Source organism: Gnatocerus cornutus, chromosome 7 (assembly GCF_029298725.1).
Source record: "Gnatocerus cornutus isolate USDA-ARS CGAHR chromosome 7, icGnaCorn1.1, whole genome shotgun sequence".
Taxonomy (NCBI): Eukaryota; Metazoa; Arthropoda; class Insecta; order Coleoptera; family Tenebrionidae; genus Gnatocerus; species Gnatocerus cornutus.
In genome coordinates, this window is record NC_142239.1 from 10,824,151 (window position 1) to 10,852,145 (window position 27,995).

Below are 27,995 nucleotides of genomic sequence, written 5' to 3' on the forward strand. Positions count from 1 at the left end.
TTTGGAAATTTTAAGTTGACGAGGTTGGCATCATTGTTCCTTCAATTTTGCCAATATTTAGTTATGTTTTTCATCATGATATTTTGTAATTACTATGAAAATTAGTCAGTTGCTTGTGGAGCCATCTGTTAATCAAAATTGGCATGCATCCATTACAGGTACCTAACTTATCATTTCTCATGCTAATTTTTAAAATTGCTCTGCAAAAAAAATGAAGTAGACAGTCGGTTGAGGTTGCCAATCCTCACTTTGACTGTTATTTGTTTATTTAAAGTTGAAATCTTAAATCTTGATGAACTGTCTTTGGAAATTTTGACATTCCAAGGTTGGCATCATTGTCCCCCAAAATTTGACATTTGCCATTTTGACATGAAATTTGGTGCGTGTGCTGCGACATTTGTAGTGTATTTTTGTACCGAAAAGTATTTCTTCCGCGCTGCTTCTATTTTTGAATATTCCGCTGACTGTCGTTCTTTATAACGCAAGCGCGGAACAGCTCTCGTCGGTGTTTTCGTCTCGCAGCCAGTTTGAAACATGCCGTCGTAAAGAGAGGTGTTCGCCGCTCGTCCACGATCTCGAATAAAACTCGAATAAGCCACAATGCGGCTCTAATAAAATTCCCAAAAAAAAACTAAAAAAAGTGTTCGAAAAATGCACCCGATAAGCATTTTAACCCTCTTCCTAACTCTCGAAATAACAAGGACTAAAGTGTCAGGTTTTAATATAGAAACTCGAAATCCAATCGTGAAAAAGGCGCCTTCGAGAAACACTTATTTTGGATTCAGTGTCGCCCAACACTCCGAAAGGAACAACAGTCGCAACAAGGAGGATTATTGGTGAGTTGTCAAGAGTGCAACAAGTGTTGATATTCAATTACCGCACACCTGTGTCATGTAAAAATCGATCCAAAAGTCGCACCTGTTTGAGTTTTACGTACCATCGAGTTGGCTGCTACCTACGATCCTACGAACAGGTATTGTTTTGTTTGTTTCTTAGTACACCAAGCCAACTAAGGCCTTTCATTAGCGGCAGCGAGAGGAAGAATCGTCGTTATCTTCAAAGCGCAAATATCATAAATACCGTGGGGCTCCTATCAGGTCCGTATTTGGTCTTCCACCCGAAAAACTTCCATGTTTGGCCCGTCTAATTAACTCCCAAATGGAGAAAATTTACAAATAAACATCCTCTCAACTCGTGTTTAACATTGAACGTTTAATGGACCGTAATTTGTTTCCGTCCATCGATTTTACTGCCAATAACAAGTCAATTTCCTTTGAAAATCAAAATTCATTGTCTCAATAAGCGAGCCCGCTTGTGGTTCCCACCGAAATGCTGGCGGTTAAGTCAACAATCCAAAAACAATAAATTATAATTGTCAAAGGCGCAGCTTGAAGGCTCGAGAGGGTGAGGCTGAAGAATGCCCAGGTACGGGCGAGAGGAGCCAAATCGGATCCGTGTCGCGGCGGATATTATATTTATATTACGGAATATTTTATATTACAAAGAAATTAAGACCAAATCACAAGGAAATAAGGGGAGGTTGGACGAAAACACAAAGAAATCAGGGAAAGTTCGACGAAATCACAAGGAAATCAGGGGAAATTAGATGAAATCACGAGAAAATAGGGGGAAGTTGGACAAAATTACAAGGAGATCAGGGGAAATTAGATGAAATCCCAAGAAAATAAGGGGAAGTTGGACGAAATTACAAGGAAATACGGGGAGCTTGGACGAAATCCTAAAGAAATTAAGAAAAGTTAGACGAAATGACAAGGAAATCGGGGGAAATTAGATTAAATCACTAGGAAATAAGGGGAGGTTGGACGAAATCACAAAGAAATCAGGGGAAGTTAGACGAAATCACAAGAAAATCAGGTGAAGTTAGACGAAATCACAAGGAAATAAGGAGAGGTTGCCCGAAATTACAATGAAATAAGGGGAGGTTGGTCGAAATTACAAGGCAATAAGGGGAGGTTGAACAAAATCACAGAAAAATTTGGGAAAGTTAGACGAAATCACAAGGAAATCGGGGGAAATTAGATTAAATCACAAGAAAATAGGGGGAGGTTGGACGAAATCACAAAGAAATCAGGGGAAGTTAGACGAAATCACAAGAAAATCAGGTGAAGTTAGACGAAATCACAAGGAAATAAAGAGAGGTTGCCCGAAATTACAATGAAATAAGGGGAGGTTGGTCGAAATTACAAGGAAATAAGGGGAGGTTGAACGAAATCACAGAAAAATTTGGGAAAGTTAGACGAAATCACAAGAAAATAAGGGGAAGTTGAACCAAATTACAAGGAAATAAGGGGAAGTTGAACGAAATTACAAAGAAATCAGAGAAAGTTAGACGAAATCACAAGAAAATAAGGGGATATTAGATGCAATCACAAGAAAATGAGGGGAAGTTGGACGAAATTACAAGACAATAAGGGGAGGTTATACGAAATCACAAACAATAAATTATAATTGTCAAAATCGCAGCTTGAAGGCTCGAGAGGGTGAGGTTGAGGAATGTCCAGGTAAGGGCAAGAGGAGCCAAATCGGGTCCGTGTCGCGGCGGATATTATATTTATATTACGGAAGCCCCGAGAAACTGTCGCTTTGATTGTATGGTAATCTGCAATTGACCTGTTACCTTGAACTGGAAATTCGCTTCGTTTTCATGAATGGCTGCAGACCATTCACTCGTTGCGGTGAACGGCCGAGAAAAGCAAAGAGCGAAAGTCGATTTTCGGAGGGCCATAAATCCGAAAATATCGCCATAATTACAGCTGTTGTGCCGGGAACCATTATTATAATCCTCTGACTTACGACTTTCCAGTCTTGTTCGCCCACATGGTACGGCAGTAATTTAAATCGAAAGGAAAAAAGCGTAAAACAACACTCGGATAATTTATCTCATTTTGATCCGATTCGATGAAGGTTTAAGGTCGTGGGCGATTGTCTCGGAGGGTGTGAACTCTTTGTCTTATCCCTCAACCTCTAATTACAGTGGTTCAGTAAACTTTCGTGACATCTTCGCCAATTAGCATAAATCAGCGATGGCGACGTATCGAACAAAGTATCCAATTAGAGTCCGAAGATAGCCACGATTCCCCTCGACCATGTAAGGAGAATCGAACTGTTTTCGAAGTAATTTAAACGGACTTGGAGTAATAACAGTAAAAGTGTGCAACGGAGGAGTTGCAGAACTGGTCTGGAGGCGCCGTTTCGCTGTTTTGTTGACCTGGGGAAGAAGAGGTCATCAACTCGAGGACGAGTGTGAACATGGGGAGATTTCTTACTTATCTGGACACTGTGCAGAAGGCTTCTGTGTTAGTAGTCGTAAATACATGCGGAAGTAACGTGCTCGTCGCTATTACGTTATCTTATACCGTAATGTACACAGATATGTTTACCAGGCCATGTGCAGGAAATCTTCCGGACGCATACATTCGATGAAGGTGTCTTCAGTTTGCTGATGACCGACTCTACTCTGAATTCTTGCACGAGCGGATATTCATACCGAGACGTGGCGCAAGTGATACAATTTCTACTTTCAGACGAGACAATCATATTCCTGTTTGCTCAGCGATTATTTCAGAGGCGCTAGACGCCATCTTTTGATAACTTCAGCCTTGAATCTAGAGGTTTAACTCCCTGCGAAATCAGTGTATCAGTATTAGGAAATTAGGGGAAATCGTTAGGAAATCAATAAGAAATCACTATGAGGGGAAATCCATCAGGGGCAATCAATAGGAAATCAGACAAAAACATAAGGAAATCAGGGGAAGTTAGACGAAATTACAAGACAATAAGGGGAGGTTGAACGAAATCACAAAGAAATCAGGAGAAGTTAGACGAAATCACAAGGAAATCAGCGAAAGTTAGACGAAATTACAAGGAAATAAGGAGAGGTTGGACGAAATTACAAGGAAATAAAGGGGGGTTGGACGAAATCAAAGAAATCAGGAAAATTTAGACGAAATCACAAGGAAATCAGGGGAAATTTAGATTAAATTACAAGAAAATAAGGGGAAGTTGGACGAAATTACAAGGAAATAAGGAGAGGTTGGACGAAATTACAAGGAAATAAAGGGGGGTTGGACGAAATCAAAGAAATCAGGGAAATTTAGACGAAATCACAAGGAAATCAGGGGAAATTTAGATTAAATTACAAGAAAATAAGGGGAAGTTGCACGAAATTACAAGGAAATAAGGGGAGGTTGGAAGAAATCACAAAGAAATCGGGGAAAGTTAGACGAAATCACAAGAAAATCAGGAGAAATTAGACGAAATCATAAGGAATTTAGGAGAGGTAGGACAGAATCACAAATAAATCAGGGAAAGTTAGACGAAATCACAAGGAAATCAAGGGAAGTTATATGAAATCACATGGAAATAAGGAGAAGTTATATATATAAAATCACAAGGAAATAAGGAGAGGTTGGACGAAATTAAAAGGAAATAGGGGAGGTTCGAAGAAATCACAAAGAAATCAGGGGAAGTTAGACGAAATCACAAGGAAATTAGGGGAAATTTGATAAAATCACAAGGAAATAAGGGTAGGTTGGACAAAATGACAAAGAAATTAGGGAAAGTTAGACGAAATCACAAGGAAATCAAGGAAAGTTATATGAAATCACATGGAAATAAGGAGAAGTTATATATATAAAATCACAGGGAAATAAGGAGAGGTTGGACGAAATTAAAAGGAAATAGGGGAGGTTGGAAGAAATCACAAAGAAATCAGGGTAAGTTAGACGAAATCACAAGGAAATCAGGGGAAATTTGATGAAATCACAAGGAAATAAGGGGAGGTTGGACAAAATGACAAAGAAATTGGGGAAAGTTAGACGAAACCACAAAGAAATCAGGGGAAATTAGACTAAATATCTGGAAAATCAGGGGAATTCAACGAGTTTTGTGGATTTCAAGCACTTTTTTTGCCGATTTCTCCAAAATTAACTGTTGAATCTTGATGAAAACTAATTATTTTATGCATTTCGACTTTCATTTAGTCGTTAGAAAGTCATGGAAATCAATTGAAATGACTAGAAAACCAGGGGAAATTACACGAAATCATAAGGAATTTAGGAGAGGTTGGACAAAATCACAAAGAAATTGGATCTTTTTTCTTCTTCAAGTTAAGTCACTGTTGCCAACTTTAAGAAATTTATAGCAGTTTCGGTTGGTTCAGGTCCACCCGAGGTCACAAATTTTTAAATTTTTATCGTGTAATTCGTTCCAGTTGCAGATGTTGCAATGATGATGTCATGTGAATTGTGTTTTTAAGTATGTCGAAATTTTGCAACTTTGGTTTAACTTCACCTACCTTTTGGACCAATAGAGTTTGACTTGAAAGTCTGATTCACATTGCAACATTTTTCTATTCTGTTGATATTTGTCTGTGTGGACAGGAGAAGACAAATGAGCATTAAAATCGACAAAAATCTCACGATTAATTGAACTCTTACAAATTGCAAATATTTTTGACATGTGAGATACGAGAACTGTAAAATTTTTTGTGTTGAGTAAACGTGGCCTGCCATTGTTTGATTCGACTATTTCAAATTGTCTTTTGTTTATGTGGGCGGAGTTTCGTGTCAAAATAACAAATATCAAATTCTGGGGGACAATGATGCCAACTTTATCATCTCAATATTCCTGAGCTCATCAAGATTCCAACTTTAAATAAAAAAATAACTGTCGAAGTGGAAAAATAAGGAAGTCTAGGGAAGAATGTGTTTAACATTGAGCGAAGTATCATTATTTAAATGGCAGAGTGCAATGTTTCTCATGACTACAGTGATACCACCACATGAAGAAATTCACCGCCCACCAGAAGATCGCGTTACCACTTCTTGATAATTCGAAATACTGCCAAACAATTAATGACCAGCAGCCGCAAACATTGGAAATTCCGATGCGATGCTCTCCGAAAATATCTTTTGCAAAATATTTTATTCATGAGGCGTTTTTGTACTTGCAGTTGTAATTGCATTGAAAATTCATATTTAATGTCAACGTCCAATTTCCCTTGACCATTTACGGACGTTTAATTAATCAACATGCAATTAATCCCTGAAGCTTTATAAGGCAACAAGTGCAATTATAATAAAGTGTCACGCTAACAAGGTTCAGAAGAAAATCGATTTTTCTGTTTTTCCCCATGTCCAGTGTGTGACCTACATCGAAAATAGCTCAAAATATGTAGATTTGGTAACCGCGGCCAACAAACATAAATCAAAATAAGAAAGACGGCCGAACAAACACTTTTCGTTTATACAGAGGTTATCGTAAGAGTGATGTTTATAAATAAGATTTTATTCATTGATGGTGCGTTTATAAATAACATTTCACTCATTGAAGAAGCGAAAGAATGTAAAGACCAGAAGGATGTTTCGGCCGCATTATACAGTCTACCTTATAAGGTCGTATAAAGGCCAATGAAGTTGCTGTAGCGTTACCTTCCACTGAAACACCTCACAATCTTGTAAAGAATGCCACATTTGACGTAATCAACGTAGGGGGAATGTCCCTAAAAGTGTCAATTTCTCTGAAGACGCTCCTGTTTGCATATCGTTCAAATCAGAACAGAGGAGGGCTTTGTTAACATGTTGTTACACACCCTTTTGTGGGGGGTTAGAGGAGACACCGTCCACTACACCAACCACGCCTAAATCCAACACGCGAATAAAGCACTGAAAATTCTTTGGTGTGTTGGTGCGACATCAACCACTCCTTCAGACAGTTTTCAGCTTTCTTATTTCATTCAGAACGAGATTGTAAATGAACGTCTGCAAACCTGTAAATTAATACACCACGGAAAAAGCACGCGAAAGTGAAAAATGACGCTTTTATTGATGGGGATCAATAACACATCACCTATTTACATAGACTTGGTTTGTTTTAGTTATTGTTTATTTTAGTTATCATTAGAAATAAACAAAGATAAGGAAGGAAAAATTTGGACTTTTCGTTTTAAATTCCTCTATTTACAGTTAAATATTTCAGCTTGTGTAATCATAAAACTACTAAAACCGAAGAGCTGAAATGGAGAACATCTGTCGTAACTTGATTTATGCTAATTTCAATTCCTGAAACATGAAACGGTACAAAAGTGCACGGTCAAAATCTTTGATCTAATTTTGCCCACTTTTTCGCACTCGCATGAGATTTTAATTTCCGCCGCTGAAAGCACTCCACTAAATTAAATTAAATTAAACACTGCACATGTCAAACAAACCTCTCTTCAAACAAACATGAAGGTCAAAAAAACTTAATTACAGCTCGTGGGAATCAAATTTTTACTCACTGATTTATACGATATTTATTTTATTTATCCATTATATGTGTACTTGGAACTATCTTTCGCGGAAGTACTGAATCCAACGAAAACACAGTCACGGAAATCTTTTACGATGACCAATGTGGGACGCTCATTTCCGATAAGACAAAGTGAATATGCACTTTTCTATTGTATATTCGCCCCCGTTTAGTGACAGATGGCGATTCAAACCGGCACCTGGTGATTGAACGCGCATTCTTTTGACTTGTTGGCATTCTCCAGCAGACCACAATAGCCCAAGTGCCTATTTATCCTTTTCAAGCTCCTTTACAACGTGATTGTGCAATGTTGGCGAAAATCCTTGATAAGCAACGGTCGTGAAGATAAAAAAGAGGTGACGGAGGCAAACGAAAATGATGTCATTTCCACGCTTACGTCATAAAACTAAATGAGACAGGCGATGAATAATTAATTAAGTGGAAGTGGCAGGTCAAAACAGACACTATCAATTTAAATTACTTGCCGGAATGGGGAAAATGGAGATGCGTTGTTTACCAATTAGATAGTTTCCTAAATGTCAACTATGCTCAATCTGCAATCAAAGTTTCAAAATTTTCTAATCCCAGGCCGATGAAGCTCAACGAAACTTGGAAAGCTCTAAGAAGTTCGGGAGCTTTTCAGCATTAAGTTTGTATTTTAATTTTGTTTAACCTAAAAATATAGAGTTCAGAATACAAAAGCTGGTAATTTTTAATTCGTTTCAAAGACGAAAATTTCTAAAAATTCTGTTTATTCTCCAAAAGTTTTGTACTTTAGCACAGTTGGTATACAAATCTAAAGTAGTATTGTCGCCAAATTTTACTGATTTGGTTGGAAAATTGCCAAAGTTATAGAATTTAATAACAAAGGGTTGAAATATTTTGTCCTTACAGAAAATCAAAATTTCGTAGCTTAACACAGTTATTTAACAAATTGAAAGTAGGAACGGCGCGATATTTAGCTGTCTTTTTGATTTCCGTCACCAACTTGTTCCTACAACTGTCGCCCAAGGGAGTGTTTGCTAACGACTCTATGAGGATCATTGCCCTAAATAGGGTGCGCTTTCTCCCCCGCCGTATCGCCGATTCAATTCGACAATTATTAATACCAGTAACCTTTCCACGACATCATTATTAAAGTCCCCAAATTCATGGAAACACAAATAGGAAATGACTCATGGGGCTTTGTTGAAAATTGTTGACACGGGGCGGTGTTGACGCATCTTAACCCCGAAGATTAAGTTACTCCATCGATTTCCAGGGGTGGCATTCCGCCAAACGGACCAAAAATACCGTCTGGATGTGTTTACGTTCTTTTTTCGATTGGTTTTGTTTATTACGATCCGCCGAACAAAACAAACCGGGATAAACATTGATTTTACGGACGCGCTTTGTCTGGAGCAGGATGAAGCTGACGGTTTTTATACAAGAAGTCTATAAATTTTTATCTGTTAGTACACGCGTATCATGTGACCGCGCCATATGTTAGTATAATTACCCCAAATCGGGGGATCAGGTACTTTTTATTACTAGTCCAAATAAGTCCATTCTTGGGGCTCATTGAGCCACAGATCGTATCAAAAGCGGCGGTATTTACATATCCTACAATAACATCCTCCGAGTCTTTTAAAATACAAAGAGGTTTTTAGTAACGGGCTGCGAACACTGATAATAATTGTAATGTGAGGCGACCATAAGAGGGCCATTTTTAAATGAGGAGCTCGACAAAACACCTTTTAGGGCGCACACAAACGGCCAATTTATTCCAGGAACGCCTGTACAAATTTGTTCCGGCTTCAGGTAAAATCACCTGGTGTGAAATTCTTTGGGCGCCGAGGGACAAAAATCTACTTGAGATCAGTTTTTACGCTTGGCGAGCACTGCAGAGTCTAATTTAAAAAGTCCCTAGAAAATCCCCAAAGGCTATATAGCAATTTTTTTATTTATAGTTGGAATCTTGATAAATTTGATACGTGCTATTTTGACATGAAACTCCGCCCACATAAACAAAAGACGATTTGAAATTGTCGAATCAAAGGATGGCAGGCCCCGTTTACTCAACACATAAATTTGACAGTTCTCGTGTCTCACATGTCAAAAACATCTGCAATTTTTAAGCTTAATTGAACAATCGTGAGATTTTTGTTGATTTTAATGCTCATTTGTCTTCTCCTGTCCACACAACTTGCTTCGGACGAATATTAAGAGCATAGAAAAATATTACAAAGTGAATCAGACTTTTAACTAGAACCCTATTGGTCCAAAATTCCCACTAAATTAATTATTTGTACCGTGAAACCCAATTCACATAACACCACAATTGCAACATTTGCAACAGGAACGAATTACACGTATTTTTTTTAGAATTTTTGCCCTTGAGTGGACATTTGCAACCCGAACCAACTGTAGGCGGCAAGATTAAAATGCGGCTCTGTGATTGGTCGTTCAGGCACAATGCTGATCTTTTGAATTCCTATGGATCGTCTTTTGTCCCCCAAAACCTAATTCATATTGCAACATTTGTACCAGGAACGAATTACACCATGCAAATTTTAAAATTAAAGCCATGATACCGCAAGCGTTGATTTCATAATGTTGCACCGATTTTTGTCGATTTTAATTCTCATTTGTCTTCTCCAGTGTGGACATTTCTAGCCCGACTTCTGACAAATATTAACAGAATTAAAAAATGTTGCAATGTAAATCAGTCTTTCGACTCAAACTCTATTGGTCGAAAAGGTCGGTGGAGTTAAACCACAGTTGTAAAATTCCGGACGTACTCGATTATTTGTACCCAAAAACCCAATTCACATAACATCACGATTGCAACATATGCAACAGGAACGAATTACACGATGAAAATTTGAAATTTTGTGACCTTGGGCACATCTAAACCAACCAAAGTTGATAGAATATTATTAAAGGGATAAAAATGTTGTAGGATCATATGCAGAACGAATTACACGATGAAAATTCTAGGATTTGTGCCCTTGAGTGGACATTTGCAACCAAAACCAACTGTAGGCGGCAAATTTAAAATGCGGTTCTGCGATTGGTCGTTCATAGACAACGCTGATCTTTTGAACTCCTGCAGATCGTCTTTTGTCCCCCAAAACCTAATTCACATTGCAACATTTGTACCAGGAACGAATTACACCATGCAAATTTTAAAGTTGAAGCCCTGATAGCGCAAGCGTTGATTTCATAACGTTGCACCGATTTTTGTCGATTTTAGTCCTCATTTGTCTTCTCCAGTGTGGACATTTCTAGCCCGACTTCTGACAAATATTAACAGAATTAAAAATGTTGCAATGTAAATCAGTCTTTCGACTCAAACTCTATTGGTCCAAAAGGTCGGTGGAGTTAAACCACAGTTGTAAAATTCCTGACGTACTCAATTATTGGTACCCAAAAACCCAATTCACATAACATCACGATTGCAACATCTGCAACAGGAACGAATTACACGATGAAAATTTGAAATTTTGTGACCTTGGGCACATTTAAATCAACCAAAATTGCTAGAATATTATTAAAGGGATAAAAATGTTGTAGGATCATATGCAGAACGAATTACACGATGAAAATTCTAGGATTTGTGCCCTTGAGTGGACATTTGCAACCCAAACCAACTGTAGGCGGCAAATTTAAAAGCGGCTCAGTGATTGGTCATTCATAGACAACACTGACCTTTTGAACTCCTGTAGATCGTCTTTTGTCCCCCAAAACCTAATTCACATTGCAACATTTGTACCAAGAACGAATTACACCATACAAATTTTAAAATTGAAGCCATGATAAGCGTTGGTTTCATAACGTACCAAAAATGCAGCTTACACAAATCCCCTCTATTTATTTTTCGTGATAAAATTTTATCTAACTTGACACGTTTCGTGTAGTAAACAATTAACCCCGTTCCACTCATAATTCACGAAATTGAATTGCGTCAACTTGAAATAGTTCCCAGAATGTCTCTCAGGTGTTTAACTTTAATGAACCTTGAAGTGCACCTTTGCAAGCCATTAATCATAAACATAAAAATGCAAACCGCGTTGTCACTGTTGATCCGAATTGAAGTTATGCGCGCTATGTTAATTTTTTCCGCCGCAATAGAATAGGATATTGTCTTCGGAGCGCGAAACTCGCTCGTTTCCACAAAGAAGAGTTTATGACACGAACTTATCTTAATGACGAGACCACACAGTAGCGTCTCCGCGAGTTAATTCGATTTCCGCTCGTCTTGTTTTGCCTGAGCGAATCAATTGGCACCAAGCCCCCATCGTTTTCCAACCGTCCGATATCGTTAAGTGGTTTTAAGAGGGCCACACGTCCAACCCGTCATTCTTAATAAAAAGTCGGTGCTTCCTTTATATAAAGTGTTGGCTTATCGGGACAAAAGGGACTTGGCACACACCCTAGCAGCCGGTTAGAGGCTTATTAATAACCCGGTAGGACACGGCTGCTTATCTTCGGGTATTTTAAGACGCCCATATGGGTCGTGGAAAAATCGACGAGTGCTCAGGAAATTATTATTATGGCGTTTTGTTTTTGCATTGGTTCTTAATAAGGTTCTTGAGGCGGCCGACAAGTCGGGCCGTTTTATTCTGTACCAATTAACTTTTTGTGGTGCTTCTGGAACCGTCGCGGACTTGTAAAAGCTTTCGGACGACATTCTTGTTTGCGGGGAGATTAATTATGCGAGCTTGCAAACGTCACGGAATGTTAATAAGCAAAATAAACACAAATGAAAAGAAGAGTGACGAATCAACGGAGGTTTTCTCAGTTTTCATTGTGGATGACGCAGAATGATGTATGAAGACTTCAATGAACTAGTCTAGTTCACATTATGGTGATATTAATAAAAGATGGAATTTATAACTCATCCGTGTAATGATCGTGTTTTCACTCTTGCCACGTAATTTTATATATGCCTTGTAACGTTTCTAAAATGAGAACAAGGTCATTTATTAAGATTTTTATGAATTAGGGGATAAACGCGAGACACCGCTGGTATGGGAGGCGATTTTGGAGTCCCATAAATGCCTGGGTACTTTTCCACCGTTGACACGACAACATCAGTGTTCAACCTAAAATGAATAATAGTCTAGTAAGTCTCCACAGTTCAAAACTTACTATTATCGCGTTTATCTTCTCTATCTTTTCCTCGGCTCCAATCCTAGGGGAAGTTGGATCAAGCCTTTGCCCCAAAAATTTCGTATGTTCGCCAGGAAGGGGTTGGTGAGGCGCAGACCACCCCTGAGCGTTTTCGACTGTCCCTCCGGAAGGTGTTGGCACCCTTCCGGTGAATTTCAGAGCCCACGTTCCTTCTTGTATCGTCGCACCGAACCCAGGGCGACTCGGTGTGGTTTAAAGCCCCTTTATGTTGTCCAGTCCAGGAATTCGTCATGACTGGTTCCCTACCTTTCTCTAAATCCCTACAACAACCGTTTTAGTTTTCAAGATCAACCCCCTCGCGACTACTATGTTAAATAACAGTACCACTTACCAACTTACGTTTATTGCGGATGTCCGCCAACAATAACAAACAAACATAACCTGTCAATCACGACCCTTTGACAAGTGCGACATTGAGAACGCCCGCGGTACTCGCGCAGAGGTCGGAATCTTCTTATCATCCCCGAAAACGCAGGTAGCGCCACCTACGATTCCTCGTGGCCTTTCAACTCTCTTTTCCGTTTTGGGCTTCGAAGGAAGCAGACGTATTATCTTACCTTTTACCGTCTAAGCACTTCCTAGTACTATTTGAAGTCCCGTATTTGCGGTTAAGAACCCCAGAACCGCATTAAGTATCGTCCACCCTCAGAGAGGTAATATTTCACGTTTTTCTTGACGATAAACTAATTTAGAAAATTAGGGTCGCACGGACGCCTACAACTCTCGCACGCACGCCTACGACTCTCGCAAAAACGACTACCAGATTCTCGCCGGTACGCCCGTAACACCTTGCCCGTCGCCTTGAGTCCCCGATCGACCTCGTGGAGTAACCGAGACTTTCTCGCCCGCTAATAACCATCCCGAGCGGCCACATCCAACCCGGACCAGACGACAGGAGGCACCTGGAACGTTCCCGACGGCGATAAGTACCTTTTTTGCGATATTATTGTTTAATTGCGTCACCGCCTGAGTCGTACTATCGACGTCACCGACAGCGTGTTATCTAGACTCCATCGAGAGTCTCGCTGGCCTGTAACCTGATTTTATTAACTTCCTCTTGAGTTCAATTCAATTAATCATCATTATTTTTATTATCTAACCCCTTTTTTTATATAGTCTTTCTGTAAACCAATCACAGCTGTGACACGGTAACGAACCTGTCATTTAAACTTAAGTAACCAACATCACCTAAAATTTCACCAATTGTTAAGTTCATATTTTTTATTAAAACCAAATTTTTTTAAAAACCATTTATTTTACTTCTGAGTAGCATTGAGCGACTTGGCTACTTTAAAATCAACTAAGTTCTTGGCGCCCATTCTCTCTGGCCCACGACACCAGCTCACCAAAGGCTATAAGAGCACCGGTGCGGTGTCACCTACCGGCCTATTTTTGAAAGGTGTGACAGCCTCCAAGAAAGTAATATCTTATATTACTTCAAAACAACATAAATTACTACGGAATCGACGAAAGCTGGAAAGAAGAGTTATAGAATGTCGTAAAGAGTCGGAATGGGTTTTTAATGTCATTAGTTTCGTGTAAAAGGCAGAGATAAAGAAGTGGTGGAGGATTGGAAACGTGATGTGGTCAGATCTTCTTGGGTTGCCTCGCAAGTTTTCTTTTTTTTTAATTTTTTTTAGATATTTTTTATTCGGACCTGTAATTTTCGTAATTTTGATGCCAAGGCTATGAAATTTGGAGAGATTATTAATTGTGACTTGCTAATTGTCTGTTCCGAAGCCCAAATTTTTTGAGCAACAGGGACGAATTTTAGAAATTTTCAGTTTCAAGACGAGTCAAAAATTTTCAATATTTTCTATTAGGGCTTGTAATTTTCGTAGTTTTTATGGCAAGGCAAAGAAATTTGGAGTAATTATTATTTATAGCTTGTTAATTGTTTGTTTCAAATTTCTTATTTTTTGAGCAACAGAGACGGATTTTAGAAATTTTCAGTTTCAAGACGGGCCAAAAATTTTCAATATTTTCTATTCGAAGTTGTAATTTTCATAATTTTGATGCCAAGGCAATGACATTTGGAGAGATTACTACTTACGACTAGCTTATTGTTTGTTTTAAATTTCAAATTTTTGGAGCAACACGGACGGATTTTAGAAATTTTCATTTTCAAGACGAGCCAAAAATTTTCAATATTTTCTATTCGAACCTGTAATTTTCATAATTTTGATGCCAAGGCAATGAAGTTTGGAGAGATTACTATTTACGACCAGCTTATTGTTTATTCCAAATTTCAAATTTTTGGAGTAACATGGACGGATTTTAAAAATTTTCATTAATAAGAGGAGCCAAAAAATTTCAATATTTTCCATTCGGACCTGTAATTTTCGTAGTTTTGATGGCAGAGCAATGAAATTTGGAGCGATTACTATTTATGACTTGGTCACTGTCTGTTCCGAAGCCCAAATTTTTTGAGCAACAGGGACGGGTTTTAGAAATTTTCGTTTATAAGATGACCCTAAAATTTCCAATATTTTCAGTTTCAAGACGAGTCAAAAATTTTCAATATTTTCTATTAGGGCTTGTAATTTTCGTAGTTTTTATGGCAAGGCAATGAAATTTGGAGTAATTATTATTTATAGCTTGTTAATTGTTTGTTTCAAATTTCTTATTTTTTGAGCAACAGAGACGGATTTTAGAAATTTTCAGTTTCAAGACGGGCCAAAAAGTTTTAATATTTTCTATTCGAACCTGTAATTTTCATAATTTTGATGCCAAGGCAATGAAATTTGGAGAGATTACTATTTACGACTAGCTTATTGTTTGTTTTAAATTTCAAATTTTTGGAGCAACATGGACGGATTTTAGAAATTTTCATTTTCAAGACGAGCCAAAAATTTTCAACATTTTCTATTCGAACTTGTAATTTTCATAATTTTGATGCCAAGGCAATGAAATTCGGAGAGATTACTATTTACGAGTAGTTTATTTTCTGTTCAAAATTTTTTTTTTCGAGCAACAGGGACGGATTTTAGAAATTTTCATTTTTAAATCGAGCCAAAAATTTTCAATATTTTCCATTCGAATCTGTAATTTTCGTAGTTTTGATACTAGAGCATTGAAATTTGGAGAGATTATTATCTATGACTTGTTTATTGCCTATTCTAAATTTCAAATAATTTGACCAACAGGGACGGATTTTACAAATTTTTAATTTGTATGACGAGCCAAAAATTTTCAATATTTTCTATTTGGGCCTGTAATTTTCGTAGTTTTGATGGCAAGGCAATGAAATTTGGAGTGATTATTATTTATAGCTTGTTAATTGTTTGTTTTAAATTTCTTATTTTTTGAGCAACAGAGACGGATTTTAGAAATTTTCAGTTTCAAGAGGGGCCAAAAAGTTTCAATATTTTCTATTCGAACTTGTAATTTTCATAATTTTGATGCCAAGGCAATGAAATTCGGAGAGATTACTATTTACGAGTAGTTTATTTTCTGTTCCAAATTTAATTTTTTTTGAGCAACAGGAACGGATTTTAGAAATTTTCATTTTTAAATCGAGCCAAAAATTTTCAATATTTTCCATTCGAATCTGTAATTTTCGTAGTTTTGATACTAGAGCATTGAAATTTGGAGAGATTATTATCTATGACTTGCTTATTGCCTATTCTAAATTTCAAATAATTTGACCAACAGGGACGGATTTTACAAATTTTTAATTTGTATGACGAGCCAAAAATTTTCAATATTTTCTATTCGAACCTGTAATTTTCATAATTTTGATGCCAAGGCAATGAAATTTGGAGTGATTATTATTTATAGCTTGTTAATTGTTTGTTTCAAACTTCTTATTTTTTGAGCAACAGAGACGGATTTTAGAAATTTTCAGTTTCAAGAGGGGCCAAAAAGTTTCAATATTTTCTGTTCGAACCTGTAATTTTCATAATTTTGATGCCAAGGCTATGAAGTTTGGAGAGATTACTATTTACGACCAGCCTATTGTTTATTCCAAATTTCTAATTTTTGGAGTAACATGGACGGATTTTAGAAATTTTCATTAATAAGAGCAGCCAAAAAATTTCAATATTTTCCATTCGGACCTGTAATTTTCGTAGTTTTGATGGCAGAGCAATGCAATTTGGAGCGATTACTATTTATGACTTGTTCATTGTCTGTTCCAAATCCCAATTTTTTTGAGCAAAGGAACGGATTTTAAAAATTTTCATTATCAAGACGAGTAAAAAATTTTCAATATTTTCTATTCGGACCTGTAATTTTCGTAGTTTTAAGGCTAGGGTAATGAACTTTGGAGAGATTACTACTTATGGCTTGTTCATTGTCTGTTCCAAATCCCAATTTTTTTGAGCAACAACGACGGATTTTAGAAATTTTCGTTTTTAAATCGAGCCGAAAAATGCAATTAATTGTAAAAATTTCTAAATAATTCCAGTATTTGTTTGGTGTAAATCTGGCTATAGAAAATTGATATTTGGTGACATTTTAGAGTCAAAGTGTTCACTTTGACAGTTATTTTTTTATTCAAAATTGGATTAGCTTTGGATATTGGTTGGCATCATTGTCCCCCAGATATACATTTCCTATTTTGACAGGAAATGTGTTGTGTTTAAAATTACTTATCTAATTAGTGCGAGCCCTTAAACATGTCCCAAGTGAAGTGAAATTATCTTCAGATGCGACTGCCATAATACCGACTGCTATGTTGCAGTGTCGGTCGGTCATTTGCAACCTAAACCTGTAGGCGCCAAATTTAAAATGTGGCTCTGTGATTCGTCGTTCAGCAGCTGAATTTTTTAAACTCCTGCGAATCGTCTTTTGTGCCCCAAAACCTTATTCACATTGCAACATTTGCAACAGGAACGAATTACAAGATGAAAATTTGAAAGAAAACCACAATCTAGCAAAAACGCCACTTTATTGGTAAAAAGCTGTGATTGTAGTTACTAAAATTTCATCCACAAGGCCCGCAACTCCTACTCGAGCCGCATCCCCCTCGACTAGCCCGACTTTTCCTGTGCCTTCTGCTTCGGCTTCTACGCCTCGACTTCTTCCTCCCGGACGATCCACACCGATTTCCATGCCTCGACTTCCCTCTAGACCTCCGACTCTTTCTCTTCGGCGCCCGACAAGCCTCCGTATAAAATTTCTTCCTCTGCTCGTCGCTCATCCGACACCAACACTTGGCGCCCTCGACTGCCACTTGCACCATGTTCATCCCGCAGTGTTTCGTGCGGAACCAGCGGAGATAATTGAAGAATGGGTTCCTGGTGATCATCCCCGGGCGACATCTCTTCTTAGCTCGCGCTCTTGACTTCTTCCTCTTTTTTACTGCGGTCTTCCCGCAATACGAGGAGCGCGGAGGGGGTTTTCTACACGGCATTTTTACACAAAAAATACATTGAATTTTGACAGGAGTTTCTTGTTGATTCTCCTTGACGACTTTCCGGCCAACTGTGTCTAACTGTGATTTTTGCAGGATTTTGGTGGGAGCTCCATTGGGGAAAAACCTGCAGCCCAACACCAACCGATCGGGGGCGCTTTTCAAGTGTCCCGTGACCAAGCAGGACAAAGACTGCGAACAGATCGAAACCGACGGGAAACGATGTACGTATTGTACAGATTTGAAACGAGTCAGTGTTTATGTACACAGCTATTTAGTCTTAGATTGTATCGTCCGAACATGGTTAGTGTCTTTTTTTAGTGTAGTGGAATTTTATAATATTGCCCCCTTTTTGCGGGCTCTAATAATTTGTGTTTTTGTTTTTTGGGGTGCACTCCAGCGGCCGGAGGGAGGTATAATTGTAAGTGGTGGTCTCAAACCAAGGTACCAAGCTTGGTACCATTTTGGTAATAATGCATGGTATTTTTGCAGGGCATGCTTGACTTTTTTTGCATGGGTGGTGCTTCAACCCTTTTTCCTCATCCCCATTTAATCACACACTCGTGGTCTTACAGTGTCATAAACTAATAAACGAAGTCGGTCGTCGCCCCGCGTCAAAAGGTCAAAAATACAGTAACTGCTACGAGTCATCTAACGCTTTCAAACGATGAATTATTAATAACTCGTGTCAGACGGGAACTAAAATCAGATTAAAAACGTTGCATGGTGGTCAACATTTAAACTAATTCGTTTATAGTCCAGGCAAAATAGACACAATTTTCAAAAGCTCGGAAATAATTTTTATAAGGCTGATTTTTTGTGTGGACGTTCATTTTATTGTTCCAAACAAAATGTCAAAAGTCTCCAACAAGAACCAAAAATTTCCAATATTTTCTATTCGGACCTGTAATTTTTGCAATTTTGATTGCAGACCAATAAAACTTGGAGAGATTACTACTTAAAACTAGTTTATTGTCTATTCTAAATTTAAAATTTATTGAGCAACAGGGACGGATTTTAGAAATTTTCATTTTCAAGACGAGCCTAAAATTTTTCATGTTTTTCATTCGAACCTGTAATTTTTGTAGTTTTGATGGCAAGACAATGAAATTTGGAAAAATAACTGTTTATGACTAGTTTATTGTCTGTTCTAAATTTAAAATTTTTTGAGCAACAGAGACAGTTTTTAGAAATTTTTATTTTCAAGACGAGCCTAAAATTTTCAATATTTTTCACTCAGATCTGTAATTTTCGTAGTTTTGTTGCTAAAGCAGTGAAATTTGGAGAGATTACTATTTATTACAAGTTTATTGTCTGTTCCAAAGTTCAAATTTTTTGAGCAACAGAGACGGATTTTAGAAATTTTCATTTACAACAAGAGCCAAAAATTTTCAATATTTTCTATTCGGACCTGTAATTTTTGCAATTTTGATGCCAGTACAATGAAATTTGGCGAGTTTACTATTTATGGTTAGTTTATTGTCTATTCTAAATTTTAAATTTTTTGAGCAACAGGGACGAATTTTAGAAATTTTCGTTTTTAAATCGAGGCAAAATTTTTCAATATTTTTTATTCGGTCCTGTAATTTTTGCAATTTTGATGGCAGGACAATGAAATTTAGACAGATTACTATTTATGGCTAGTTTATTGTTTGTTCCAAATTTCAAATTTTTTGAGCAACAGGGACGGATTTTAGAAATTTTCATTTTCAGGACGAGCCAAAATTTTTCAATATTTTATATTCGGTCCTGTAATTTTTGCAATTTTGATGCCAGTACAATGAAATTTGGCGAGTTTACTATTTATAGTTAGTTTATTGTCTATTCTAAATTTTAAATTTTTTGAGCAACAGGGACGGATTTTAGAAATTTTCAGTTTCAAAACGAGCCAAAATTTTTCAATATTTTCTATTCGGTCCTATAATTTTTGCAAATTTGATGGTAAGTTAATAAAATTTGGCAAGATTACTATTTATGACTAGTTTATTGTCTGTTCCAAATTTCTAATTTTTTGAGCAACAGGGACGGATTTTAGAATTTTTTATTTTCAAGACGAGCCAAAAATTTCCAGTATTGTCTGTTCGGACCTGTAATTTTTTTCAATTTTGATGGCAGAAAAACGAAATTTGAATAGATTACTCTTTATGACTAGTTTATTGTCTGTCCCAAAGTTCAAATTTTTGTCGCTTACGACAGGGACGGATTTTTGAATTTTTCAGTTTCAAAAGGAGCAAAAATTTTTCAATATTTTTGTAATTTTGGCAGTTTTGATGGCAAAATAATGAAACTTGAAGAAATTACTATTTATGACTAGTTTATTGTCTGTTCTAAATTTCAAATTTTTTGAGCAACAGGAACGGATTTTAAAAATTTTCAACCTTATGCGAATTATTCCGAGGTTCATGTTTATTTTGCCTGTACTATTTAACTGGGATTACTAATTCAAAAAAATTCAGTTTTAACATTAAAAGAAACTAAAAACTCACGATCACGACTTACCAACAGTAAATTTCTGATGATTATTAAATCCGAACGCGAAACGTCGCGTTAACGCTGTAGTCTGTTGGGGTCTTCGGCTTATTGAATTAATCGAAATAACAACATTAATAATAACACCAAGAGACCACCGATCATTTTCACATTTTCACGAGTGATTTTTTTAAAGTGTGTGCATCCTTGGCTTCAGACGCATTTGTACAGATTTATGAACTGGGGGCGACACAGCCCCCTCATTAGCTCACGTTTGCAGAGTTTTTTCAATAACCCACGGTAATTGTGCGGAGGAGCAGCACAATTACCACGACTTGTGCATCATACTAACCCGGCGCCCCACGAAAGAGCCCCGTTAATTCCATTTATTTTGATTAGTTGACGAATTCCAATATGACGACGTGGGGCTGCGGGAGCCGCCCACTCTGGAGCGCCCGGGGATCGACGAAATCAAAGAGGATCAGTGGCTGGGGGTGACGGTGAAGTCGCAGAAGCCAGGAGGGAAAGTGGTGGTGTGCGCCCATCGCTACATCCAGAGCCCGAATTTGACGCTGTACCATTATGGAATGGGGCTGTGCTACTTGTTGAACAACGAACTGGTCACTGAGGAGGCCGTCCAACCCTGCAAGGGCCGCCCCACCGACAGGTCAGGTTTATACTCGTACATCTTTATTTTTTTATGACAAATTTGCTGCTTTAGTTCTGTCACAATTTACCAAAGCATTAAACTTAAATTGTACGTTAATAAAGTCCAGATCATTACCATCAGTCCGCTCTCCTGTGTAAATTTTCCAAAATTTTTGGGTGTAAATCAGGCTTTCAAATCTTTAGGGAGAAAATTAGGGAAAAATTGAATGTAGCGATTTTTGAGGTTAACACGTTGTCAAAGTTCAGTGTGTTAATAAATAACTAATTAAACATTTGTTGCTACAGAAAGTTATTAATAGAGATTTAGCAAGTTTTGGCAATGTTGTGCAGGACGATTAGCTTCTACGCATGCCACAGTTGCGTCAAGGTCAAACACTCTTATTGCCAATTGTTAGCGATAAAAATTGCTAGGGGCTGCTGCCAACTTAACTTTTTAATGAGTGGACCGATAGTAATGAGCTCTGGTATAGCTAGTTATCAAACAAGTTGGTTAATAAAAGCGATTAATAATTGAGCGATTTTAACCAACACGAACGTAGTGAGAAAATTGGTACAAAGGTTATGCAATCAAATATACAAAAACTAAAGTGAGGTTATGTGTATGATGGATGTTAGATTGCGTGTATAATTGGTTGCCTGTAATAAACACATTAAATCATTCATTAATACCCGACTTTAATACATGATTTTCGACGACAAATCATGCATTAATAGTAACAAACGATTGCCGGAAAAATAATAAAAATTATAGTCTCCCAGACTCCAATTAATTACTTTTTCAGGCTGCACCAACAATATGGGTTTTGCCAAGTGGGAACCAGCCTCGCCGTCTTGGACGACGGCTTCGCCCTCATGGGATCCCCAGGTCCGTACACGTGGCGCGGCACCATCTTCGCCAAGAACGTCGTGGGAACTTTACTAGATCCCGACAAAGACAGGACTGTGTACAAAGGCCCCCTCAATGACACCCCCACGCCCATCGACAAATACAGTTACTTGGGGATGAGCGTCACCGGAGGTCATTTCTTCAAAAGAGACGTGGTGAATTTCGTTTCTGGAGCCCCCAGGTCCAACAACACCGGACAAGTATTCTTCTTCCAGAAAACGATATACAAAGAGGAGTTGTCGATCATTTTAACAATCGATGGGACTCAATTCGGGTCGAGTTTTGGGTACGAGATTCTTGCGGTGGATATAAACCAGGATGGGTTCGACGAGCTGTTGGTGGCAGCGCCGTTTTACTATGAGACTAAAGACGAGGGGATAGGGGGGGCTGTTTATCTTTACAACGACTTGCAGACGTGTAATAAGACGAGTTGTAAGCGCCCCCCGAAGTTCTTGGGGAAAAGGGAGTCGAGATTCGGGTTCTCGATGACCTCTTTGGGGGATATTAACAAAGACGGTTTTGTGGACATCGCCATTGGGGCGCCGTACGAAGGTGATGGTGAGGGCGCCGTTTACATCTACTTGGGACAAGGAGACGGTTTGAGCGCGGAACCCTCTCAAATTATTAAGCATCATGGGTTCAAAACCATCGGATATTCCTTGAGTGCGGGCCTGGATATGGATCTCAATGGGTACCCGGACTTGTTAATTGGGGCCTACGAATCCGACATGGTTATATTGTACAAAACTAGACCCATCATCGATATTACCATTACAGTGGAGAGCCAGGAGATGAAGAATATCAACGTTACCAAGAAAGGGTGTTCTGGAGATGACGCGTCTAACAAAACTTGCTTCACGTTTACGACGTGCTTCTCTCTGAGCAAATTCCAATTGACGCAGAACGTGGATATCAAATACGAGGTGAAAGAGGTGACGAAGAAGATCCCGAGGGTCTCTTTTGGGAAAGGGAAGGAGATCATCACCGTTGGGGACAACTCGAAGAAATACTGCACTGAAGAAGTTGCGTATCTCGTCGAAGGCATTGGAGACATCTTGAGTGTGATCAATGTAAGTTTGCGGTGGCAACCTGCCGGTGTTAACAACCCCATTTCAGATGGAAGTCAACTACACCATCTACAACGATGACGAGAACTCCCCCATCCTCAACAAGACTTCTGTGAAGACCTTCGAGGCCACCTTCCAGAAGAACTGCGGCTCGGACGACATCTGCTACAGTAATTTGGTGTTGGAAGCCGGCGCGGAACTCGAAAGTAAAATCTCTTGGGCCTCTCCAACAGCTTTTAACACTTTTTTTCAGAGACGGACTATGGTTACATTCTGGACATGGGTAAAAACAAAGAATTTGTGTTAAACGCCGAAGTTAGCAACCAAGGAGAGGCGGCGTACGAAACACGACTCTTCGTCGAGCATCCAGAGGGTCTAAGTTACATCGCCTTGCAGACGGAGAAGAATAAAACTCCCAGTGCTGTTTGTACCTCCAATAATGAATCGACGATTGTTACTTGTAGCCTCGGCAACCCCTTCCAAGCCAACCAAACGGTCCTCCTCAAGCTGCGGTTTGAAATCGCCGACGCCAAACAACAAAAAGTCGATTTCAAAGTGTCCGTTAACTCCACGTCCAAGGAGCTCTCGCTGAAGACGTCGCAACTCATGAGTGTGATCCTGGAGAAAATCGGCTCGTTTGTTATCAAAGGTGATGGTAAACCGCAGAACATCCTCTACTCTGGAGCGGTGAAAGGTCAATCCGCCATGCGCCACCTGGCGGATATCGGGCCGAGGGTCATCCACAGCTACGATGTCATCAACCAAGGAGACTGGAACATCCGGAACGTCACAGTGACCATTCTCTGGCCGTACCAAGTCTTCACCCATCGACCAGAAGGAGGCAAATGGTTGTTGTACTTGGAACAAAAACCCACAATCGACGGGGTGTCGAACGAGTGCCTCCTCGACCGCCCCGACGTGATCAACCCTCTGAAACTCGAGTCTTCGGGAGTGGAGGAAGACTACCCCTCCGCGGAGCCTCCAAGAAACCGACGGAAACGCGACACCGAAGAAATCGTCCCGGCGAGGACTGTGCATGGGTCGGACCAGAAAGAGCGGAAAATCGTCACGATGGTAAAGCGAAATTGTGGGTTAATGGCGGCTATTAATGTACGATTTTTCAGGACTGTCTTACGAAGACGGCGCGCTGCGCCACCATAACTTGCCACATTCCACAACTGAGAGAAAACAGCCAAATTAAAATTAATATATCTGCGAGGATTTGGAACTCCACGCTCATCGAAGACTATAGTCAAGTTGACTGGGTCAGCATTAAGTCCGTGGCGAGGTTGGATGTGAGAGATAAGACAATCAAGCCCAGCGAAAGCTCAGTTGATGGCACTTCGGTGAGTTTGACAAACATATGTCGTAATTTGGTGCTAATTCTGTGCTCTTTTGGTTTTTGAGTTACAGTCGAACTTCCACAACTCGAACTTGTATTAGTCGAATTTTTCTACAACTCGAATTTTATTTTATTCCCTTAACATTTACATGTGTTTTCTTTTCTATAACTCGAGAATTTCTATAAATCGAATTAAATTTTGCCAACATACGATGTGTAAACTTCTATAATTAGAAAATTTTCTCAGAATTAATTTGTAAAAGCTGATATTGTGGTTTTTTCTTGAAACTTCTGAAGTAAATTAATAGTTTTTAATGATTTAAGTGATAAAACAAATTTTTAAGTGCAAAAAGAAGAATATCCCAAAAATTCAGACAAAAATCAGATCTTCAACCAAAATTTAAAAAAATTATAAAAATTGCAACTCGAAACGATGTAGATTTTAAAGATTCACATTTACAATTTAAAAATGCGTTTGAAATATTGATTTTTTTTTACAATGAAAGACTGTGCTACTGAATACATTTATAATTCTTTAAAAAACAATTTTATGAAAAAAACTGTAAGAACAAACATATTATGCCCTAAAGTTTAATAACGGATTTATCTACTTCAATAAAATTTTCATTTTTTGTTTAGTTTTTCTTTAACTCCAACCAATTGTGGGTTTCCTTCAGACTTCGAGTTATGGAAGTTCGACTGTATTACCAAAACAAAAATGATGCTCAAACTCAATTTCCAAATTCTGTGTTTTTTTCGATTTTGAATTATTTCAAAATGTACAGGAAATAAAAAGCAACCCAAAGTACAGATGTCAACGAATTCTTTTTGAAGAAGCGTCAAGTTTGAGCATCATGCATCACAAAACAGCTTAAGTACTATGTCATAATTCTGTGCTAATTTGTGCTGCAATTTCTAAATTCTTTGCTCCTGTCGTTTTTAAGTTACAGTACAACCTCGATTATCCGTGCTTCTCGGGACCGGAACCTCCATGAGTAATCGAGTTCTTAAATAAACATACGTTTAAGGCAACAGAATTTTATTTAGAACGTTTCTTAAATTAAAATATATAAAAACTTTAACAAAATTTATTAACATCTTAACAATGACAATTTATAATATTGAAAGAAATTAAAACAATCAACTCTTATGGGACAAGCTACATAAAAGTAACTATTTTGTAGTGAAAAAAACTTTTTTTTTTTTGGTTCCAAAATTTTCTCTGCCACTTGAGTTTTCAGTTTCCTTAATTATTATAAAGGATTTCACTGCAAAAAAATTGTTTCAAGCATCTTTCTATGTTTTTTTTTTAACTCATAATTTTGTTTTTGCTCTCTGCACTGACCTAGATTTCATTAAACTACAGCAACTGTTACTAGTGAAATTCCAAATTTTAACTTTTCTAACATTGGAAGCAAAAATACTAAGTATACTAAAGTCCGTTTTTTTTTAAAACCTCCAACACCGCAATCTTCCCCTGCAGTACAACCGGCAACGTTGCCTAGGGAGTTTTTTGGTGAGAAAATAGTTGTCAAATTTTTGACATTTCTGAAAATTAGGCAGTCTTTCCGTTAAAAACGTTTCTTTTACAGACTGTTGGATTTCAAATCAAATAATTTAATAGTGAAAAGACTCGGCACAGCCTGAAAGACCGTTTTGTATAATCAAATTGTCAATTAGCCAACTAACCTATTTGATTTTATCACCAAAAAGTCACCATCGACGACGTTGCCGGTTGTAAAGTGGTGGGAGAGTGCGGTGTTGGTGGTTTTTTAATAAAAAAACGGACTTGAGCGCTTATTACTATCGGTCCACTCATTAAAAAGTTAATTTGACAGCAGCCCTTAGTGATTTTTCTCGGTAACAATTGGCAGCAAAAGCGTTTGACCTTGACGTAACTGTGTCATGCGTAGAAGCTAATCGTCTTACGCAAGGTTGCCTAAACTTATTAAATCTCTGTTGAAACATTTCTTTTTCAGAAAATGTTCAATTAATTATTGATTAATACACTCAACTTTGACATCATGTTAACCTTAACAACCGTCACCTTCAATTTCCCCCTAATTTTCACCCTAAGGAATTGAAAGCCAGATTTACACAGGAGAGTGGACTGATAGCAATGAGCGATACTTTAGTTCGTCTTCGATTTGTGCGTTTTTTGTAATGTACGGATAATCAAGGAACGAATAATTGAACAAACACCCTTGCACGGATAATCCGCACCCGGATAATCGAAGTTCTACTGTACTTAATTTATTTTCTGATGCATGATGTTGAAACTTTGTATTTTGGTATAACTTAAAAACAAGAAGAGCACAGAATTTTTAGATTGCAGCATAAATTCGTTATCAAAATGTTTAAGATTTGACCCTTGAAGGTATTCTAATAGACATAGGGCTACTGCCTTTCTAATCATACTAATCAACACCAATGACAAATGAGATTTGAATTTTTAGAATCTTGCACAAGTAAATGAAGATTAATGTGAAAATAATATTTAGAGTTTGTAATCCGTTGAAATCTGTGTTTCGGGTTTGTTTGAAATAACTTAAAAACTTGACGCTTCTTCAAAGAGAATTCGTAGAAATCTGAATTTTGGGAAATTAGCACAAAATGGTAAGACCAATTTGATCAATTTTGTGCTCGTTTTTGTTTCTTAAATAACTCGAAAACGAAAAGAGCACAGAATTTAAGAATCGCAGCACAAATTAGCACAGAATTATGACGCTCCTTTGGAAGTTTTACTTCTAATTTCGCTTTGTTGCAGATCGAAACCAACGCCTATCCCGCGGTGGTTCCAGCAGAGAAAGGCGTTAATATCTGGATAATCGTCGGATCAGTGATCGCAGGTCTTTTCCTGTTAATTTTAGTGATCTTCGGACTGTACAAGTGCGGATTTTTCAAGCGGAATCGCATCAAGGATCAGACCTTGTCCGCTAATTTAAGAAAACAGGGCGAAAACGAAACTTTGCTTAAAGAGAGTGAAGCCAAATCAGCTAAAAGATAGATTGTGATAGTGTGTGTGAAAATAACGTAAAACGCCGGTCGTGACGCGTTCTCATAACTGCCGTAAGCTAAGAGTGTGGAAAATTGTTAATTTGTTAAATTAGTTGTTGATTGTACTTAAGTAGCAAAAACTGTATAGTCCTAGCGTGTTCTTTCCAAAACTAGTACTTTTGTACATATTTATTTAAAGTTTATCAACGGTTCGCTGTTCTGTAGACTAGGATTTTTAATAAAATTCGATTATTTTATTTCTGGTTCTTTATTTTAAAACGTTGACACTCTGCACACTGCATCATTTGGCATACCTGAATCCATTTCGGGTCTCAGTTTCTCGGTATCTAAAAGATTTTTCCAGAAAATTCAAATTGAAAATGTCGAACAAATGGGAGCTGTCAAAATAACCAAGTTCAGACATACGTTAAGATACCTGTCCTATGTTTAGACACAATAATTTTAAATAATTAATAAAATTGTAACCAAGGCATAAATGTTTAATCAGAGTTCAGATTCTTTTTCCTGAGGTCCAAATTGACACAAAAAAGTAATTTTTGTTTTTATTTTCGTCAAAAAAATTTAAGTCAAATAAAAGTTTTAAAAATTAGTTAAAAATAAACGGAGCGTCGGATCGAAAAAGCGACGCCAGATTCTTGTTTCTGAGGTACGAATTGATGAAAAAAGTTGGTTTCAAAAAGATTTTAGTTTTTGTCGAAATGG

General features: G+C 37.8%; 2 protein-coding genes and 1 long non-coding RNA gene across 5 annotated transcripts; 1 reads left to right on the top strand and 2 right to left on the bottom strand.

Annotated features, from left to right (window-relative positions):
* Window positions 1-511: 511 nt before the first annotated feature.
* mew (multiple edematous wings) lies at window positions 512-27,529 on the top strand. 2 transcript variants are annotated; one of them, XM_088042565.1, is made up of 9 exons: window positions 512-836; window positions 17,939-18,066; window positions 18,243-18,263; window positions 20,711-20,978; window positions 21,763-22,936; window positions 22,983-23,139; window positions 23,187-24,007; window positions 24,058-24,279; window positions 27,043-27,529. In XM_088042565.1, the coding sequence occupies exons 1-9, from the start codon at window positions 652-654 to the stop codon at window positions 27,280-27,282; spliced, it is 3,216 nt and encodes a 1,071-aa protein (XP_087898691.1). In that variant the 5' UTR covers window positions 512-651; the 3' UTR covers window positions 27,283-27,529. The 2 variants fall into 2 exon arrangements, with proteins under 2 accessions (XP_087898691.1, XP_087898693.1); XM_088042567.1 differs by lacking the exon at window positions 18,243-18,263.
* Window positions 12,237-13,131, bottom strand: LOC148170898 (uncharacterized). 2 transcript variants are annotated; one of them, XR_015770525.1, is made up of 3 exons: window positions 12,818-13,131; window positions 12,445-12,746; window positions 12,238-12,398 (listed from the first exon to the last, which is right to left on the bottom strand). It is a non-coding gene; the product is annotated as an uncharacterized LOC148170898 (long non-coding RNA). The 2 variants fall into 2 exon arrangements; XR_015770526.1 differs by having other exon boundaries at window positions 12,237-12,746.
* Window positions 17,083-17,929, bottom strand: LOC148170899 (uncharacterized). The gene is made up of 2 exons (XM_088041167.1): window positions 17,422-17,929; window positions 17,083-17,291 (listed from the first exon to the last, which is right to left on the bottom strand). The coding sequence occupies exons 1-2, from the start codon at window positions 17,840-17,842 to the stop codon at window positions 17,083-17,085; spliced, it is 630 nt and encodes a 209-aa protein (XP_087897293.1). The 5' UTR covers window positions 17,843-17,929.
* Window positions 27,530-27,995: the final 466 nt, after the last annotated feature.